Source organism: Ascaphus truei, chromosome 14 (genome assembly GCF_040206685.1).
Source record: "Ascaphus truei isolate aAscTru1 chromosome 14, aAscTru1.hap1, whole genome shotgun sequence".
Taxonomy (NCBI): domain Eukaryota; kingdom Metazoa; phylum Chordata; class Amphibia; order Anura; family Ascaphidae; genus Ascaphus; species Ascaphus truei.
Window position 1 is genome coordinate 18,021,266 of NC_134496.1, and position 19,171 is coordinate 18,040,436.

General features: G+C 47.9%; 1 protein-coding gene across 1 annotated transcript; it reads left to right on the forward strand.

Annotated features, from left to right (window-relative positions):
• The first annotated feature begins 664 nt into the window (after positions 1 to 664).
• On the forward strand, positions 665 to 18,334 carry LOC142465702 (solute carrier family 22 member 6-B-like). Its single transcript, XM_075569914.1, has 10 exons — positions 665 to 1,816; positions 2,515 to 2,618; positions 2,943 to 3,097; positions 4,495 to 4,663; positions 5,200 to 5,323; positions 5,987 to 6,114; positions 14,338 to 14,552; positions 16,910 to 17,018; positions 17,123 to 17,326; positions 17,857 to 18,334. Exons 1-10 carry the CDS (start codon positions 1,493 to 1,495, stop codon positions 17,924 to 17,926), a joined length of 1,602 nt encoding a protein of 533 aa, XP_075426029.1. The 5' UTR covers positions 665 to 1,492; the 3' UTR covers positions 17,927 to 18,334.
• The last annotated feature ends 837 nt before the right edge of the window (positions 18,335 to 19,171 follow it).

The following is a 19,171-nucleotide window of genomic DNA, read 5'->3' on the forward strand; positions in this document are numbered from 1 at the left end:
ATTTTATTTACTTAAGCGCATCGCGTGTGCCCGCGCATCGCGTGAGCGGGGACTTGCATATATACATATATGCAAGTCACCTCACCAAGTGCCGCCCGCTCAGAGAGCTCAGCGCTAGCGGGGACGCAGTCTAATGAGTGAGTCTGCCTTCTAATGAGGGAGACTTCCTTCTAAAGAGTGAGACTTCCTTCTAAAGAGTGAGACTTCCTTCTAAAGAGTGAGACTGCCTTCTAAAGAGTGAGACTTCCTTCTAAAGAGTGAGACTGCCTTCTAAAGAGTGAGATTACTTTTCACATATATAAATATATATACGCGTTTCAAAAAGAATCTAACTTTCATATATTTTAAGATTTTGTTTAAATCTATTAAGTTTATGGTCTCCAGGGAAATATATATGGTATATACAGGGAGACCCCAAACAGTGTTCTGATATACTTTATTCCATTGAATGTATATATATATATATATATATATATATATTTATATATGTCAGATCATATCAATAAATTATTAGATAAATAAGGGTAACAAAGCTTTTTTCCTAGACCTCAAAATGTTGTGACACCGGATTTTCTCGGGGAGAGAGATGTCATGATTGTGAAATTTGGCAGCTGAGAAGAAGATCAAACTTTAACAAGATGAGCTATAAAAAAGCAGCACATGGGAGCATCCCGGAGAGACCTCCGGGTCTGAGAAAAGTGACCTGGACCTGCTTGCCTAGAACTGCTCAAGAGACCAACCTCCCATGCTATACAAACTCACTAAGCACTCAGGGAGAAATCTTTTCCAGGGGTTTGATACAAGTTTACACCTTTTCCAGGACTTTGGAGGAGGTCTTCTATCTTCTGTCTATTGTTATGACCCACCCATCAAGAACTTTTAAACAGAACATATCTCTGCATCGGTGGTTGAAAAATCCATCCAGTAGAATTTGACAACCTTGTCTCTGTCTGAACAGGACTTTTCTCCATTATACATTGACCCGTTCTCCAGAACGCATTAACTAGACTTCAACAGGATCTTCTATACCAGTCCATGCAGCCAGAAACTCTTCAAGAGTTTGCTAAACTCTTTTAAAGATAATTAGTTCTTCCAGAACTTCTCAAGAAAACTTCAACACTGAATATTTTCTTCCATCCAGAAAAACATAAACCAATTGTCTGGAACATTCTTTTTTTTTTTTTAAATCTATTATAATTTGACCCAATTGTGCAGAACGTTCTTCCTCTGCCCATCATACATTGTCTCAATTGTTCAGAAGATCAACAAATAACTTTATTCAACCGTACGTCATAACTCGACCAAAATATCCAGAACAGAATTTTCTTCCTCTGTCCATAACAACGTGACAGAACTTTACACCGCAACTTGCCCCCAATAGGTCATTCTACTGTACATTGACCCAAGAGTTTGCTAACAGCAAAACTCTTCTCAACAGAACATTTCCCGTCCCGTGACCGGCAGCCCAAGGTCTCCTCCCCAGACGCTCACTATGGCATTCGAGGAGCTCCTGGATAAGGTGGGTAGCATGGGACCCTTTCAGGTGGTGGTCATCATCTTCCTCTCTGTCCCGGTACTGTTCATGGCTAGCCACAATCTGGTGCAGAATTTCAGTGCGGGGCTTCCCAGCCATCACTGCAGAGACAACGGTACCATGAATTATGACCCGGCGAGTGGGGCGTGGGGGTCCAGGACTTGCCTGATGGTGGCGGGAGCTCCGCTGGCTGTCAATGGCACAGTGGTTGTAATTACGGAGACGTGTCGAGATGGCTGGGTGTACGACCGGAGTATCTTCTCCTCCACCATCGTGACAGAGGTAGGAGTATATGCAGCGTGAAAAGATACTCAGCATCAATATGTAGAGTGGCGTATTCATTATCAGTGTATAAATACTCAGCATCATTATATAGTGTGGTGTGTTCCTTATTCGAGTGTAGAGATACTCAGCATCAAAATACAGAGGAGCCGTGAGTTTTTTTATCAGTGTATAAACTATATAGTATATATACAGTGTATAAACTCAGCATCATTATACAGAGCGGTTTGTTTATTATCAGCGTACTATATACTCAGCATCCTTATACAGAACGGTTTGTTTATTATCAGCGTACTATATACTCAGCATCCTTATACAGAGCGGTTTGTTTATTATCAGCGTACTATATACTCAGCATCCTTATACAGAGCGGTTTATTATCAGCGTACTATATACTCAGCATCCTTATACAGAGCGGTTTGTTTATTATCAGCGTACTATATACTCAGCATCCTTATACAGAGCGGTTTGATCATTATCATTCCACAGAGTGGTGTGTTTATTATCACAGTATAGATACTCAGCATCATTATACAGAGCGATGTGTTTATTATCAGTGTATACTGTAGATACTCAGCATCATTATACAGGGCGGTTTGTTTATTACCAGTGTATAGATACTCAGCATCATTATACAGTGTAGTGTGTTCATTATCAGTGTATAGAGATACTCAGCATCACTCCTTTTTGCTCCTCAGTGGGATTTGGTCTGCAGTTTGGGGTCTCTGAAGGAACTCGCTCAGTCTCTCTTTATGGCCGGAGTTTTAGTGGGTGCTTTAATATTTGGAAGTGTATCTGACAGGTAGGTAGAGGATCCCACTGCAAAGACCAGGCTCTGAGCTTATCTCCCCCCCCCCCCACCTCCACTCATTGGTGTTACAGCCTCACAGCATCCCACTTCAAAGACTAGACTCAGCCCAACCTCCAGCCTCCCACTGCAGGAATCGCCCTCCTCCAGTGTCTCAGGCTCCCACATCACAGTTCACCGTGCCCCCATGTCCCAGCCTCCCACTTGGGAAGGCAGCCACCCCTCCTCCCCCTCCCCCAGTGTCGCAGCCTTCCACTTCAGAGGACAGCCTTCCCCAGAAGTCCCAGCCTCCTACTTAACAGGCCAGTCTCCCTGCAGGTGGGGGCGCCGGGCTGCTCTTCTCTGCTCACTCCTGATGATCGGAGTGATGGGCTCAGGGGCCGCGCTCTCCCCAAACTTCAGCACCTACTGCGTCTTCCGGCTGCTGAGTGGAGTTGCCATTTCTGGACTACTCCTTAATTGCCTCTGCCTTAGTGAGTCTGTCTTCCTGTCAGTCTCAGAGAGTGTTTCTACCTTTGTCTGTCTATCTACCTGTCTCTGTGTGTGTCTGTTTCTGTCTGTCTCCCTCAATAGATGTGTCTGTTAGTGAGTCTGCCTGCCTGTCTCTGTGTGTCTGCCTGTCTCTGTGTGTCTGCCTGTCTCTGTGTGTCTGCCTGTCTGTCTCTGTGTGTCTGCCTGTCTCTGTGTGTCTGCCTGTCTGTCTCTGTGTTTACCTGTCTGTATGTCTGTCTCTGTGTCTGACTGACTGTCTCTGTCTCTGTGTCTACCTGCCTGTCTGTCTCTGTGTGTCTGCCTGTCTGTCTCTGTGTCTACCTGCCTGTCTGTCTCTGTGTGTCTGCCTGTCTGTCTCTGTGTGTCTGCCTGTCTGTATGCCTGTCTGTATGTCTGTCTCTGTGTGTCTGTTTCTGCATGAATGTCTGTCTTACTATCTCAGTAAGTGTTTTCTATCTGCCTGTCTGTCTCAGTGAGTGTGCCAGTCTGTCTCAGTCAGTGTGTCTATCTGTGTGTGTGTCTGTCTGAGTGGGTCTGTCTGTCTCAGTGAGTGTGTCTGTCTGTCTCAGTGAGTGTGTCTGTCTCAGTGAGTGTGTCTGTCTCAGTGAGTGTGTCTGTCTCACTGAGTGTGTCTGTCTCACTGAGTGTGTCTGTCTCAGTGAGTGTGTCTGTATCACTGAGTGTGTCTGTCTGTCTTACTGAGTGTGTCTGTCTGTCTCAGTGAGTGTGTCTGTCTCTCTCACTTAGTGTGTCTGTCTCACTGAGTGTGTCTGTCTCACTGAGTGTGTCTGTCTCAGTGAGTGTGTCTGTCTCACTGACTGTGTCTGTCTCACTGAGTGTGTCTGTCTCAGTGAGTGTGTCTGTATCACTGAGTGTGTCTGTCTGTCTGTCTTACTGAGTGTGTCTGTCTGTCTCAGTGAGTGTGTCTGTCTGTCTCAGTGAGTGTGCCTATCTGTCTCAGTGAGTGTGTCTGTCTCTCTCACTTAGTGTGTCTGTCTCACTGAGTGTGTCTGTCTCAGTGAGTGTGTCTGTCTTACTGAGTGTGTCTGTCTGTCTCACTGAGTGTGTCTGTCTCTCTCACTGAGTGTGTCTGTCTCACTGAGTGTGTCTGTCGGTCTCCGTGAGTGAGTGAGTCTGTGTCAATGTCTAATAATAAGTATATATCCTCTTCCCCCCCCCCTTTCCTCCCACTCTCCGCTCCCTTTCTACCTCTCTCCCCCTTACCCCCCCCCATTTTCTCCCATTCTCCTCCCCCTTTCTCCCTCTCTCCACCCTTCTCCCTCTCCCCCCCCCTGCTTTCTCCCTGCCCCCCCCCCACCCCTGCTTTCTCCCTCTCTCTCCCCCCCCCCACCCCTGCTTCCTCCCTCTCTCCCCCCAGGTTTAGAGTGGGCCTCCCCTCAGTCCCGTACCCTGGTGGTGTCACTGCAGGGTTATTGTGGTACAGCCGGGCAGGTGTTACTGGCAGGGATGGCATATGCCCTGAGAGACTGGCGTTGGCTTCAGCTGGTCATATCCCTGCCCTTCTTCATATTCTTCCTCTACTCCTGGTAAGCTGGCACCTCTAGGACGGGCACAGGGACAGAGAGCCTGGCACCTCTAGGATGGGCACGGGGATACAGAGCCTGGCACCTCTAGGACTGGCACAGGGATACAGTGCCTGGCACCTCTAGGACTGGCACAGGGGATACAGAGCCTGGCACCTCTAGGACTGGCACAGGGGATACAGAGCCTGGCACCTCTAGAACTGGCACAGGGATACAGTCTGGCACCTCTAGGACTGGCACACGGGATACAGAGCCTAGCACCTCTAGGGCTGGCACAGGGATACAGTGCCTGGCACCTCTAGGACTGGCACAGGGGATACAAAGCCTGGTACCTCTAGGATTGACACAGGGATACTGAACCTGGCACATCTAGGGCTGTACACATGGATACAGAGCCAAACACCTCTAGGTCTGGCACAGGGCAGGGATATAGGCACATACCTAAATCAAAATGGAGACTGATGGTTATGGCCTGCTGGCCATGGGGGAGGGGGTTCCCACTTCAGAGGACAGTGTCTTAACCCCTCTCCCCAACCCAGGTGGCTCCCAGAATCTATTCGCTGGCTACTGGTCAATAATAAAACAGAGAGAGCACGGAGATGCCTACAGAGGGTGGCAAAGATTAACGGAAGAAAGGAGGCGGGAGAAGGAATCACCCTGGAGGTGAGAGAGAAGGGGGGGGGGAGAAAGGGGTATCGAAAAAGAGAGGGGGAGAGAGGAGGAGAGAGAGGAGAGAGAGAGGGAGGAAGTATTATACAGTGATTTTATAAGGTGACGTTCTGCAGTGATGTCATATTCCGCACAGTGATGTCACTATCCATGATGTGTACAGTGATGTCATTATACATTATACAGAAACAAAGGAAAGGGTTCTTTACAGTAAGGGCAGTTACAATGTGGAATTCATTACCCATAGAGACTGTGATGGCAGATACAATAGATTTGTTCAAAAAAAGGTTGGACTTCTTTTTAGATGGGAAAGGTATACAGGGATATACCAAATAAGTATACATGGGAAGGATGTTGATCCAGGGATTAATCCGATTTTTGGAGTTAGGAAGGAATTTATTTTCCCCTTATGAGATATCTATCATTGGATAATGTGTCACTGGGGTTTTTGTTTGCCTTCCTCTGGATCAATATACTGTAAGTACGGATATAGGACAAAGTATCTGCCATCTAAATTTAGCATAGGTTGTACTTGATGGACATTTGTTTTTTTTCAACCTCATCTACTATGTAACTATATAACTGTAACTATAGAACTACTGCATGTAACTATGTGATGTCACACAGTGATGTTACGCCCGCTCTTTCTGTCCCCAGATGCTGAGCTGTGAGATAAAGGGCGAGGGCTCGGTAATGTGTGGGGGGCTCAGGGCCCCCCCCTCCCTTCTGGATCTGTTTAGGACCCCGGGAATGAGGAAGATCTCCTGCTGTCTCATGTGTGTGAGGTCCGTATATATATATATAGAGTGTGTATATAAAAATAAATATATATGTGTGTGTGTGTGTGTGTGTGGTTAGTGTATATACAGTATACAGTATATATATATATATATATGTGTGGTTATATATATGTATATATATATATATAAAACGTTTGTGCACCGCTCTACCAGAGCGGTGCACAAATTGGGGGGCGCGACCCCCAGGGGAGGCGCGGTTTACAGAGGCCCCGCGCGCTTCCCGAAGGCACTTAAATTAAATGCCGGGGGGAGCTGCAGGGCCTCTGTAAACCTTTACTGACCTTGGCTCCACACGTGTCGCCATGGCAACGCGGCGTCAAATGACACTGCGAGGTCATGTGACGTCACCTTATGTTGCTATGGCAACGTGACGTCATGACGCTGGAGCCGAGGTAAGTGGGGGTGAAGGGGGGAGTGGGGGTCAGGTGACTGCCGGCAGGGGGGCGCAGGGAAAAAACGTTTGCGCCTCCCTGCTCTACTACACTGATGAATTGGGGAAATATGTAACAACATACTTGGTGTGCTCAGTCCATAAGAACTTGGGTATAAAATGTCAATGTCCAGTAACCCCTTTCCGGGGGGAACCTTTGAATGATAGGAAAAGAAGAATAGACGGGCACAACACGTATAAGTAAAATGTATTAAACACCAAATAAAATCAAGTACTGCCCCCTTACAATACATGTGAGAAAACATTAACGGACACAGTTGAGCGTGGACAAGGGAACCTCGATCTTGAACCGGCGCTGTGAGAGAGTGAACTCGCCAGTCCCTCCGGCCCTGGCCTCCTGCACCAGGTCCCGGAAGTCAGGCGCCCTCGCGAGTCTTTGCCGCCGTCACTACCTTCCGTCCGGAAGGGAGACGTTGATCTGTAAAGCTGAGAGTGAGTGGTGGCAAAGTGGAGGAGGCAAAGACTCGTGAGACCGTCCGACTTCTTGGACCTGGTCCAGGACGCCAGCGCCGGAAGGACTGGCGAGTTCACTCTCTCGGAGCACCGGTGAACCGGTTCAAGATCGAGGTTCCTTTGTCCGCGCTCCACTGTGTCGTTAATGTTTTCTCACATGTACTGTAAGTGAGCAGGGTCACGGGAGAACAGGCCAGTTACACCTTTTTAACTGGATCATACATTGAGCAAAACAAGATAATTGTATTGTATGTCTTTATTTATATAGCGCCATTAATGTACATAGCACTTCACAGTAGTAATACATGTGGTAATCAAATAAATAACAGATCATATAAATTACAGATCATGGGAATAAGTGCTTTAGACATAAAAGTAACATTTCGGAAGAGGAGTCCCTGCCCCGAGGAGCTTACAGTTAATTGGTAGGTAGGTAGAACGTACAGAGACAGTAGGAGGGAGTTCTGGTAAGTGCGTCTGCAGGGGGCCAAGCGTTATAATTTATGAAATAAATTGTAATTTATTCCCTTACAATAGGCATGCACACAATGATACACAAACTACAGGCAAAAAGACACACTTACTGGGATAACAACCTAACTTTCCTTGGTGCAGGGAATTCTTAATTAAGGATTTCCCCCGATACAATTGCAAAAAAAGGATAGAAAATTCCAGGCAACTTTAGCTGAAGCGGCCCTTTCTTGCTGTAAACTTAGAATCTGGAGAACCTTTAAACTTTGGAGAACCTAAAATCTTGGGAGAATCTTAAAATCTGAGCTGCGTTAGGGTTTTTAAAACCTCACACTTTCATTCATAGAAACCTACAGCCCAATCAAAAGCAGTGAAAATTTTCTTATTAGCCAATAAGAGCAGGGCTCACCTGGCTGATGATGTCAGAGGCAGGGGGCGTGTTGAGCCATCTTGAAAAAAGCGTGTGGGCTGGAAATATGAATCCGCCAATGGGAAATATTCCCACCAGCAGCAACGTCCCCCCAGCTAACCCCTTGCCGGCTCCGCTAAGTCTGGTGTCACAATCAGGGCCCCAGTGGGGTGCCCTCTGCTCTCTGGAACTGACACCGGGCCTTTTCCTGCTCACCAAAATGGTTCTCCCACCTCCACATCCTGGATTCCCTTTGAGGCTAGAAGGCAGGGTAGCCATAATGTCATAATGCCTATACAAATGGCTAAAGCTGACTGCATGGATTTTTATGCATACAGAATGACACCCTCTGAACCTTACTTTACTAAAGTATAAACCTTGGGGACCCTAAAAAGGTCAGGTTTTCCTATACTTTACAAGGGACTTCCATAACCCACAACCCAATACCGGTTCTGGAACACCTTGGCACTAACTGGGGTTACCTAGGGATTCCTGCAGCTACAGGAACACTTTTCACCCCTGTGCCTCATTCTACTGTGCACAAAGCATACATGTACTTAACACACTTGTTAATAAAATATACCTTACACTTTTATGCTGCTAAAATGTCTTTTTGGTGATGAGGGATAGAATGAGAACTTGTACTTGTTATTCCCACTAGCCATATGCCTTACACTCTGCAAAACCTGACTTAAGAATTTAACAAAACCGTCTTTTATATAACTGGAGCACCCTCTGAACCACTATACTGGGTTCAGGGTGATCTGGACATTAACTGGGCACCCCCCCCCCCTTATACTAGGGAACCCTTTACCATTCAGGAACGCCTCACATCCCTATGCCCCTTTTACCTTTCTGGTCTGTGCTGAAGCAGGGAACCCCTAGTGGTGAGTCACGAAAGCGTTTTCAAGGGGAGAGATTACCGAGGCCATGTGTCTACATGCATCCAGGATTCCTGGGTATATTTTTACGGGAACCAGCAACTCTGGGCCCTGGCTAGATAGACACAATCTGACAACACTTTCTCCGCAAACCCCCCTTGAAACTCATACCACAGCAATCCCTGCTCGCTGGCACTCCTGGACAGGTAAAAGCACATTAAATACTTTATAACCGCACATTTCCAGGTTATGCATGTACAACCCCTGAGCTCAAGAGCTGACACTCTATAAACCCAACACATGGATCAGGGGTAACCTAACGGGCTTAAACCTTTATTGGATTGCCTGGCTACCCCTTACCGACACAAGCAGTACTTGTTTTTATTTGATGTTTAATACAGAAAAAGAATACACACAAAGCGCACTGGGGGTTACTGAACAACCAATATAAATAATGTATCCTGGTGAAATAACACCTGCTATGTAAGCAATTTTATCGTAAAGAATATTTATTCATAATAAAAAAGGTCTACCATAGACCACACACAAACACAAGACAAGCGGTGCAGTACCCGCTATAGAGCAACAGTGTACACATGCACTACACAGTCACAGCTAACAGTACACACTCAAACATATAAAAAGACCTACTGGTCAGAAATGAACTACCCTGAACACTATATAGTACCAAATGAGTGTGGATACTAATGCCGGGCAAAGAGCTGCTCAGTAGGTCTTTTTTTATATGTTCTTTGTTTTAAGGGTTAAACTAAATGACCCCTTTTCAAGAGAAAAAATAAGTATTTTACTGTGTATTTTTGTTATATTGGAAGTGGCATTGGGCTTTTATATACATATATATTTTTGTGGGGGCTCAGGGGTTCCCAAAATGAGCTTCTTGGGGTTCTGTGTGTTGTTTAACTTATTGTCAGCTGGTCTCAGCTGTTGGAGGTCAGTGGCCCCTCCCTCCCAGGTGTCAAGCTCACCGCTCCCCACTGCCCTAGTTAACAGGTCTCTTTCATTTTACTGGATATGGATCCAATGTTGGTCCTTCTCCCTCCTAATAGAGGTAAATGAGAATTGTAATCCAAGTATAGGTGTATTAGTATTTTATCTGTGTTAGGACCTGTGAGCAGGGTCGTGCCTTGATGTGGCTCACAGGCTTATGACGCTTTGGCCAAAGGGTTAAACTAAATGACCCTTTTTCAAGAGAATATATATGTATTTTACTGTGTATTTTTGTCATATTGGAAGTGGCATTGGGCTTTTTTGTTCTTTGTTCTCCCCACGTATCTTATTTCCTGCACACAGTGTATTAACACCTAAATAGTGGGACACAATAGTCCTAATAACAACTTGTCAGGTGACCAAAGGCATCAATTACAATTCGCAACTGCTCCCATCACGTGGAAGGACAGGTGCTCCACTATACGTGTTAATACACCGTGTCACAATAGTTAATACACAATAGTGTCCCACTATTTAGGTGTTAATACACCGTGTGCAGGAAATAGGATACTTGGGCAGATGTCTGTTCTAACCCCTCTTTTGCTACATATCTAGTAGAAGTTATCCTTATATGCACCGGATTTACACAGCATTTTGAAATATAAATAATTAGGTGAGTGGTTTTCCATTTGATGTGCTTTCAAGAAGTTTGCCTGGTCAACAAACAGAGGCACTTCTGTACAGTTCCTCCTAAGATGGAGTAATTGGCTATAAGGGATATTGTTGGTCCACTTAATGTGATGGTTGCTGGATGGATACAAATAAGCATTAACACATACTGTACTTCATTAAAATAGGTATATATACATTGTACATTAGTATGTGTAAGAGACAGCTGTGTGCATTCATATAGCGCAGTATGTATAGACATGGCATTTAGCACTCATGGGAAGAGAGTTCTCTTGTGTCAGTAGTGACTCATGAAGCTGCAGTCTCAGTTTAGGCCACCGCTAAGTGTCCCAAACTGTTGCATACATTTATATTCATGCAACCGTCTCTCTTTCGGTGTTCTAAGATTACCTTTGAGTATGGCCATCTTCTGATCGTTCATCTAACACGGTACAGATACCTCTACATATATACATATATATATATATATATATAAAGGTAGTTTTATGTTCTGTCTCTGGTTTTAAATATATATTGCCATGCTCAGTAGCACTCCTCTGTGACACTCATATGCTTATATATATGTTGTGGTTATTTTGGGGGTTCAATAGGAGCTTGTTAGGTGTCCAGTATATATATATATATATATATATATATATATATATATATATATATATATATATATATATATATATATACACTACCGACACAGTTTATTGCACTGCGGCCAGTTCCGCAAGCCGGGAGATTTCCCGGCTTGCTAGTGGCCGCCCCTCGGCGTGCCGCGCGTCACCGACGCGCGGTCACGCGTCATCAAGAGACTGCGCCCCCTGCACGCACGCACGCCGAGGGAGCCCTGGTGTCCCGCGATGTGGGGGACGGCGGCAGGGGGTTCCGGGGGACCCGGCGGACCCGGCAGCGGGAGGGAGAGCGCCCCGATCGGAGGGCGCTCTTCCGCTGCTTCGGCGCGCGCCCGGCACCCTCCGGCGCGCGCCAGTTTACTGCTGCGGCCGAGAATGGGCAAATGCTCGAATAAACTCGGCCACAGCAGTATATATATATATACATACACACACACACACACAAACCCATGTCAGGTTAGTAACTGTGTATGTAAAAAATGTCTATATAATAAAATACTAGTTTAAATGCAAAGATAACGGTAGAAAAATTGGAAGCAGCCGTCAAGGCGTCAAAAATCTCCAAAACGCCGGGCCCTGATGGTTTCACGAATGCCTACTATAAGAAATTCCTCCCCATTCTGTCCACTCACCTATTAAACTTGTTCAACTCATTTCTGGAAGGTAGTCCTATCCCATCTTCAATGTCGTCCGCTAATCTGGCCATAATACTCAAGGAAGGGAAGGACCCCACTCTTTGTGGAAGTTACAGACCAATTTCACTGTTGAACAATGATCTCAAACTGTATAGTAAAATTTTGGCAAACAGACTTAATCCTATCCTTCCGAGGCTAATACACATGGACCAGGTCGGGTTTGTCCTGGGGCGTCAGGCCTCAGACAATACCCGTAAGATAATTAATTTAGTTGATCACGCCCATCAGACAGGCTCAAAGGCGATGTTACTCAGCCTTGACGCAGAGAAGGCGTTTGACAGAATTGACTGGCTATTTTTAGACCAAACGCTAGTAAAATTTGGGTTCAAGGACTCGTTCCTGAAGGGTGTCCGAGCGCTTTATCAAAACCCGTCTGCCTCTGTACAACTATCGGGTGGAGGCCCTGAACGATTCCAAATTAGAAATGGAACCCGGCAAGGGTGCCCCCTATCCCCCCTCCTTTTCGCCCTCACGATCGAACCCCTGGCGACCAAAATAAGACATAACCCGAACATCCAGGGTATCCCCATCGATAAAGAACAATACAAAATCTCCCTATTCGCTGATGATATCATTCTAACTTTGACTAAACCCCTCACTTCCCTCCCTAACCTCCAGAGGGAACTGACGGAGTTCGAAAAGGTATCAGGATATAAAATAAACAGCGACAAATCAGAGGCCCTAAATCTTAGTCTTCCAGATCCCGAAGTTAAACTACTCAAACTAAATTTCAGCTATAGATGGTGTCCTTCATACATTAAATATCTGGGAATTAATGTGTCTAGGCACTATCGGGATTTATACCAGGATAATTACCCAAAGTTATGGGATAAGATCAAAAAGGATCTAGATCAGTGGGAAGGTTACCAGATCTCGTGGATCGGGAGGATGATATCCACCAAAATGAATATACTCCCAAGAATGTTATACTTCTTTCAAACACTCCCGATCCATGTCCCGGGCACTGATCTGAAAAACATACAAAACAGATTGTTCCACTTTATTTGGCAGGGCAGAAGACCCAGAGTCGCCAGATCGGTCCTGTTAGCATCTAGATCTAGAGGGGGTCTGGGGGTACCAGACCTATATAAATACTACCTAGCTGCTCAACTCAAGCAGGCAGTAATGTGGAACTCAGACCCGGCCCATTGCTGCTGGGTAAAAATAGAGAATCAATATGCCAAGATGCCTTCTCTGCTAGCCTGCCTCTGGAGCCTGGACAGAGGAGATGGGCACACAAACAACCTAAAACTACAGGCCTCACGACATACGTGGGAAGTCTGGATAAGATGTAAACACAAATATGGCCTCTCTTCGACAAGCTCCCAATTGACCCCCAACTTTAATAACCCGAAATTCCCCCCTGGATGTGGATCTAAACTGTTCGACCATTTCAGCACACGGGGTATAGGGGCGATTGCCGACCTACTAAGCCTTGGGAAGCTCCTGAGCTATCAAGAACTTAGGGCCAAACACAAAATTAAAGAATTGGACACATTCAAATACCTCCAAATTCGAAACTTTATTCGAACATAATGCCCACTCCCAGAATACCCCACTCTCACTAAATTTGAACACCTCTGCAAGGTCAAGACCCACCAGAAAGGTCTAATCTCAGAGATCTATAGTGCATTAGAGCACTCAAAGACCTTCCAACAGCACGACTACATGCTCAAATGGGCAGCAGACCTGAACATAAATATAGAAAGAGAGACTTGGGATGAAATCTGGCAGGCAGCATCAGAAACTTCCCTATGTACTACAATAAAGGAAAACATTTATAAAATTATGTTTGGCTGGTATCTTACCCCAGCACGTTTAAACCAGATCTACCCTTTGGCATCAGACCTATGCTGGAGAGGCTGTGGTCATAGAGGGGACATGGTCCACATCTGGTGGTCCTGTCCAGAAATTGTTAAGTACTGGGCCAAGGTCCAAATTTTGATAAAAGAGGTCACCGACCTGGAAATACTTATTGAACCACTGACCTTCCTGTTGGCCGCACCAATGCCCAACATTGTCCGGCCAACTAGGAAATTAATAGCCTTCATTCTTACCGCGGCGAGATGCTGTGTTGCGGCCTCCTGGAGGAAAACAACAACGCCGGCTATGAGTACAATCAAAAAAAGAGTCGGTGATGTGATGGCCATGGAAAGGCTCACCGCCATGGTTAGACAAAAACTCCCTGCCTTTGAGGATATTTGGGAACCTTGGATTTTCCTTAATAGAGAGTGACACACAGCTCCGATGAGACGGAGAACCTCCCCCTCCCCATAGGGGACTAAAAATTACCCCTGAGACAGAACCCCCAACAGCCAGGTGAGACACCCACTCCCCTATCCTCCTCTCCCTCCCCCCCCCACCTTCCCTCCCTTAAACCCCCTCCCCTCTGCCTTCTCTCTTTGAAGGCGCTCCCCCTTTCTTCGACAACTCAGGTTGTCACTCTGTTTCCCCAAAAAAGAGTTGTTAAAAATGTTAGGCAATACCGTTTGTCATACCTGTATTAATGTCTAAATGCCTAATAAAAATATTTGAAAAAAAAAAAAAAAATTCTATATAATATATACCCACCCTCTCTCTCCCCCTCCAGCTTCTCCATCAACCTGTCGTACTTCGGCCTCTCTATGGACTTGTCCGGCTTTGGCTTTGGCCCTCATCTGGTCCAGGTCATATTCGGGGTTATAGATCTAGTGGTGAAATGCGCCTGCTCAGTATCCCTGAGCTACCTGAGCAGACGCTCTGTGCAATCTGGCTCTCTCCTCTCAGCGAGCGCCCTCCTCCTCCTGACATTGGCTGTACCCAGAGGTGAGAGGGGGAGAATGGCACTGCCACTGCCTGCGCTGTACCTGTGCTGTGTATACATAGCATGATGTAGTAGTGTGTGAGGGAGGCTGGCACTGCCGCTTCCCGCGCTGTGTATACATGGCATGGTGTAGCTGTGTTATGGTGACAGGACACCTCTTTTTTTTGTTGTTTGTCCCAGTCACAAAATTTTAGTAAATGACCTGGCTGCGTATCAAAGACGATGTTGGAAAATATATATATATTTATATATGTATGTATGTGCGTGTATAGCAAATGGAAATATTACTGTATACAGGCATACCCCGGTTTAAGTACACTCACTTTAAGTACACTCGCGAGTAAGTACATCTCGCTCAATAGGCAAACGGCAGCTCACGCATGCGCCTGTCTGCACGTCCTGAACAGCAATACCAGCTCCCAGCCTGTACCGAAGCTGTGCGCAAGCGGGGAGACTATAGAGCCTGTTACAAATGCCTTATTTACATCAGTTATGCACGTATATGACGATTGCAGTACAGTACATGCATCGATAAGTGGGAAAAAGGCAGTGCTTCACTTTAAGTACATTTTCGCTTTACATACATGCTCCGGTCCCATTGCGTACGTTAATGCGGGGTATGCCTGTACTCATTTGCATGTCTTAGGCAGATCTGCAACCCTGCCTTTCACCATTATCACCCAGCACACAGCACTTTCACTACAGCAAGGGATTCTGGGAAATGACATGCAAATGAGCACACAGTGCCCCCTTTTACTTCAAAACCATAAACATGGTTCCCTATAGGCTTAAGCTTGCTGCATGGTCACAGCTTTGAGCACAGCCTGGGTTAAGATGCATAGCCAGCAAACCCACCCACAGACAGACTGTTTTGACCTTAATGGGTCTCCTCAGTGTGGGGTTGGTTATGCTGGCTATGCAAAAATGGAGCAAGGGATCGGTTTTACATACTCAGTTATATATATATAACTAGCTGAGAGACCCGGCGCTGCCCGGGACCAAAACCTCCTGCTCCCTCCACCCCACCCGTCTCCCCCCCCCCCGCTCCCTCGTCCCTCTCCGCTCCCCCCTCTCTCTCCGCCTCCCCCCAAACCTGCGCAGCTCCGACCCTCCCCCCCCCCTTGCACAGCTTCGGCCGTGTCCCCCCTGTGCCGCTCCGGTCGCTATTCCCCCCCCCCCGAGCAGCTCCGGTTTCCCCCCCCCCCGAGCAGCACACAGTGAGACACACACACAGCGCCACACACACACACAAATGTCCTTGGCCCCTCCCCCCCACCGGCGGACACCAGCCACCTCCATCCAGTCTCCGAGATCCCACCGGTCCAGAAGGCGCCTCTCTCCTGTCCGGGCGCTCCGACTGGTCGGTCCCGGGCGTGGGGGGCGGAGCCTGCAGCGCAGGCCGCCGGGCACACGGCTACCCGGAGCGGGCCCGAGCCGGCGTCGGGAGGACGCTGAGCCGCCCGATGAGTGAGAGCAGCCGCAGCGTGCGCGCACCGCCAGGCCGCTGGACGACTCGGCGCACACGTGCATCGCGCAGGTGACGGGGGGCAGAGGGGGACCGACACAGGGGGCAGTGGGGAGGCAGGGTGACACCTAAGGGGCAGAGGGGGGCAATACCCGGGGGGGAGGGCAGGTGGGGGTGATACCCGGGGGCAGGGGGGCTCAGTGGGAGACAGGGACACAGGGGGAGAGGGACACAGAATATGGGGGGAGAGGGACACAGAATATGGGGGGAGAGAGACACAGAGGACACGGGGGGAGAGGGACACAGGACACGGGGGAGAGGGACACAGAATATGGGGGGAGAGAGACACACAGGACACGGGGGAGAGGGACACAGAGGACCCAGGGGGAGAGGGACACAGGACACGGGGGAGAGGGACACGGGGAGAGGGACACAGAATATGGGGGGAGAGAGACACACAGGACATGGGGGGAAAGGGACACAGAGGACACAGGGGGAGAGGGACACAGAGGATACAGGGGGAGAGGGACACAGAGGACATGGGGGGAGAGGGACACAGAGGACACGGGGGGAGAGGGACACGGGGGAGAGGGACACAGAGAACACGGGGGAGAGGGACACAGAGAACACGGGGGAAGAGGAGAGTGGCCGGGTGGCAGGCCGCGGGACAAGGAGGAGAAGAGGAGGGCGGCCGGCGAGGCCACAGAAGCAAGCAAGCCAATAAGAGGCGTGCGGGGGCGGGGCCACGGACCAATCTGATTGGCCAGAGGCTGAGTGACAGACCGACGGATCAATCAGATTGCCCATAAAAACAGCAAACATACAACGTTTTAAATTATATAGATATAGATGTATGTATATATGACCCTCTCTCTCTCTCTCTCTCTCTCTCAGATATGCCCACCCTGCGTTTAGTCCTAGTGGTTCTGGGCAAGGGATGCCTATCAGCCTCTAACCTCTGCTTTTATCTTTATGGAGGGGAGCTGTTCCCGACTGTGGTCAGGTATGTGACAAACAACATGTGGGCCTGGCGTAGAGGACACAGAGCCTCTCACCTCTAGAACCATTATGTCTGATTTCATGCCGCCATATTGTTTTATCCCACAGACAGACCGGGTTGGGCCTCACCACTATGTTAGCGCGGTTGGGTGGGATTGTGTCTCCCTTGGTGCTAATGGCTGGAGGCTCTCTCCCCTTCCTACCCCTGCTGGTCTTTGGGGTGACCCTCTTCGCTTCCGGGATGGCCGCCCTCTATCTACCTGAGCTACATAACACCACACTCCCCGACACCATACAGGAAGTGGAGGACAGGTGAGACACGGGTGGCCATCTTGGGTTTGTGATGCCACTTCACTTAGCAGCCATCTTGGGTTTGGCATTTCATTTAGAAGCTGCCATCTTCAGGTTGGCATGCCACTTAGTGGCCATCTTGGAGTGTTGATGTCATCAGTGGTTCATTAAAGGGTAAGTCCCACATGGGACCAAAATAATGTCATGGTGCTACCATATCACTGTCATATTAGGTCATCCGACTTCTACATGGGGCTGACTCTTTAACCCATTTAAATACGTCACTTTCATTAGGTCACTTTGCTCCTACGTAGGACTGGCCCTTCAATGTCAGGATGCAGCCATGTTGTACATGTGATGTTATCGATGTCACTAGGAATATCAGTGAGGCTGCACTGCATCAAGATTCCTCCCTCATCCCCACCGCTCCGTCTTGTCCTGGTAGGCAAAGAGCAGGGAACATATCTGTTGTATCCAGGGGAGCCAGAGACGGAATCTCAACACAGTGCTGCCTCTTTGCTAGATCAATGCCTTGTAAATTCTCATTCCAGGGCCCGGGTGAACCCAAGAACAGAGGAGCAGGCGGTGGTGATCAGCGTCATTATGTCAACCAGACTCTAGGATCTGTCAAGAGAGAGAGAGAGAGAGATAAGGGGGAGAGAGAGATATAAGGGGAGAGAGAGATACGGAGAGAGTGATAGGGAGTAAAGAGGAAGTGACAGTGAGGGAGACATAGAGAGGTATAGATAAGGAGGTAGAGGAGATAAAAAAAAGAGATATCAACTTGGGTCTCCTTGGACCAGAATGCATTGCAAGTTAAAGAGGGACCCTTCACAAAAGAACTACAGACACCAGCATGCATTGCAAGAATGTTTACCTACTGTATATCAACCAATCAGAATCAGAGGGCAGTGAGCTAGGGTGCTGCCATCTTGGATTTATGATGTCATCAATCCAGATTTTTGGAGCAAAATAGTGGCAGTTAGTTAATGTGTATATAATAATTGTATGTATCTATTTATATAATGTGTATATATATATAGTTTACTGTAGATTCTACAGAGAGAGAGACTGCAGTATGGATATTATATTGTGAACTAAATTAATATTAAATTATGTCTTCAAATTTTGGTGGTGTTTATTTTAGAGGAAGGAGGAAACAAATGTCTCATCTCAACCCGACCTACACATTCACACTCTAAACATCTTTATCACAGCACCCTACAACTTATCTTATTGCTCCATATAACTGTTCCCTATAACTCCTCCGATTGCCTCCAGTGGGAAAAGATTTTTGGGGGGCCATAAACAGATAAGGATGATGGCGGCGGAGGAGTTGGAGGGCAGTGGGAGAGGAGGAGGGGGGCGGGAAAGGAGGAGGAGGAGGGCGGGAAAGGAGGAAGAGGAGGGCGGGAAAGGAGGAGGAGGGCGGGAGAGGAGGAGGAGGGCGGGAAAGGAGGAGGAGGAGGGCGGGAAAGGAGGAGGAGGGCGGGAAAGGAGGAGGAGGGCGGGAAAGGAGGAGGAGGGCGGGAAAGGAGGAGGAGGAGGGCGGGAAAGGAGGAGGAGGAGGGCGAGAAAGGTGGAGGAGGAGGGCGGGAAAGGAGGAGGAGGGCGGAAAAGGAGTGGAGGGTGGGAAAGGAGGAGGAGGAGGGCGGGAAAGGAGGAGGAGGGTGGGAAAGGAGGAGGAGGAGGGCGGGAAAAGTAGATGGGGGAGGGAAAGGAGGAGGGCGGGAAAGGAGGAGGGCGGGAAAGGAGGAGGGCGGGAAAAGTAGATGGGGAGGGAAAGGAGGAGGGCGGGACAGGAGGAGGAGGAGGGCGGGAAAGGAGGAGGAGGAGGGCGGGAAAGGAGGAGGAGGGCGGGAAAGG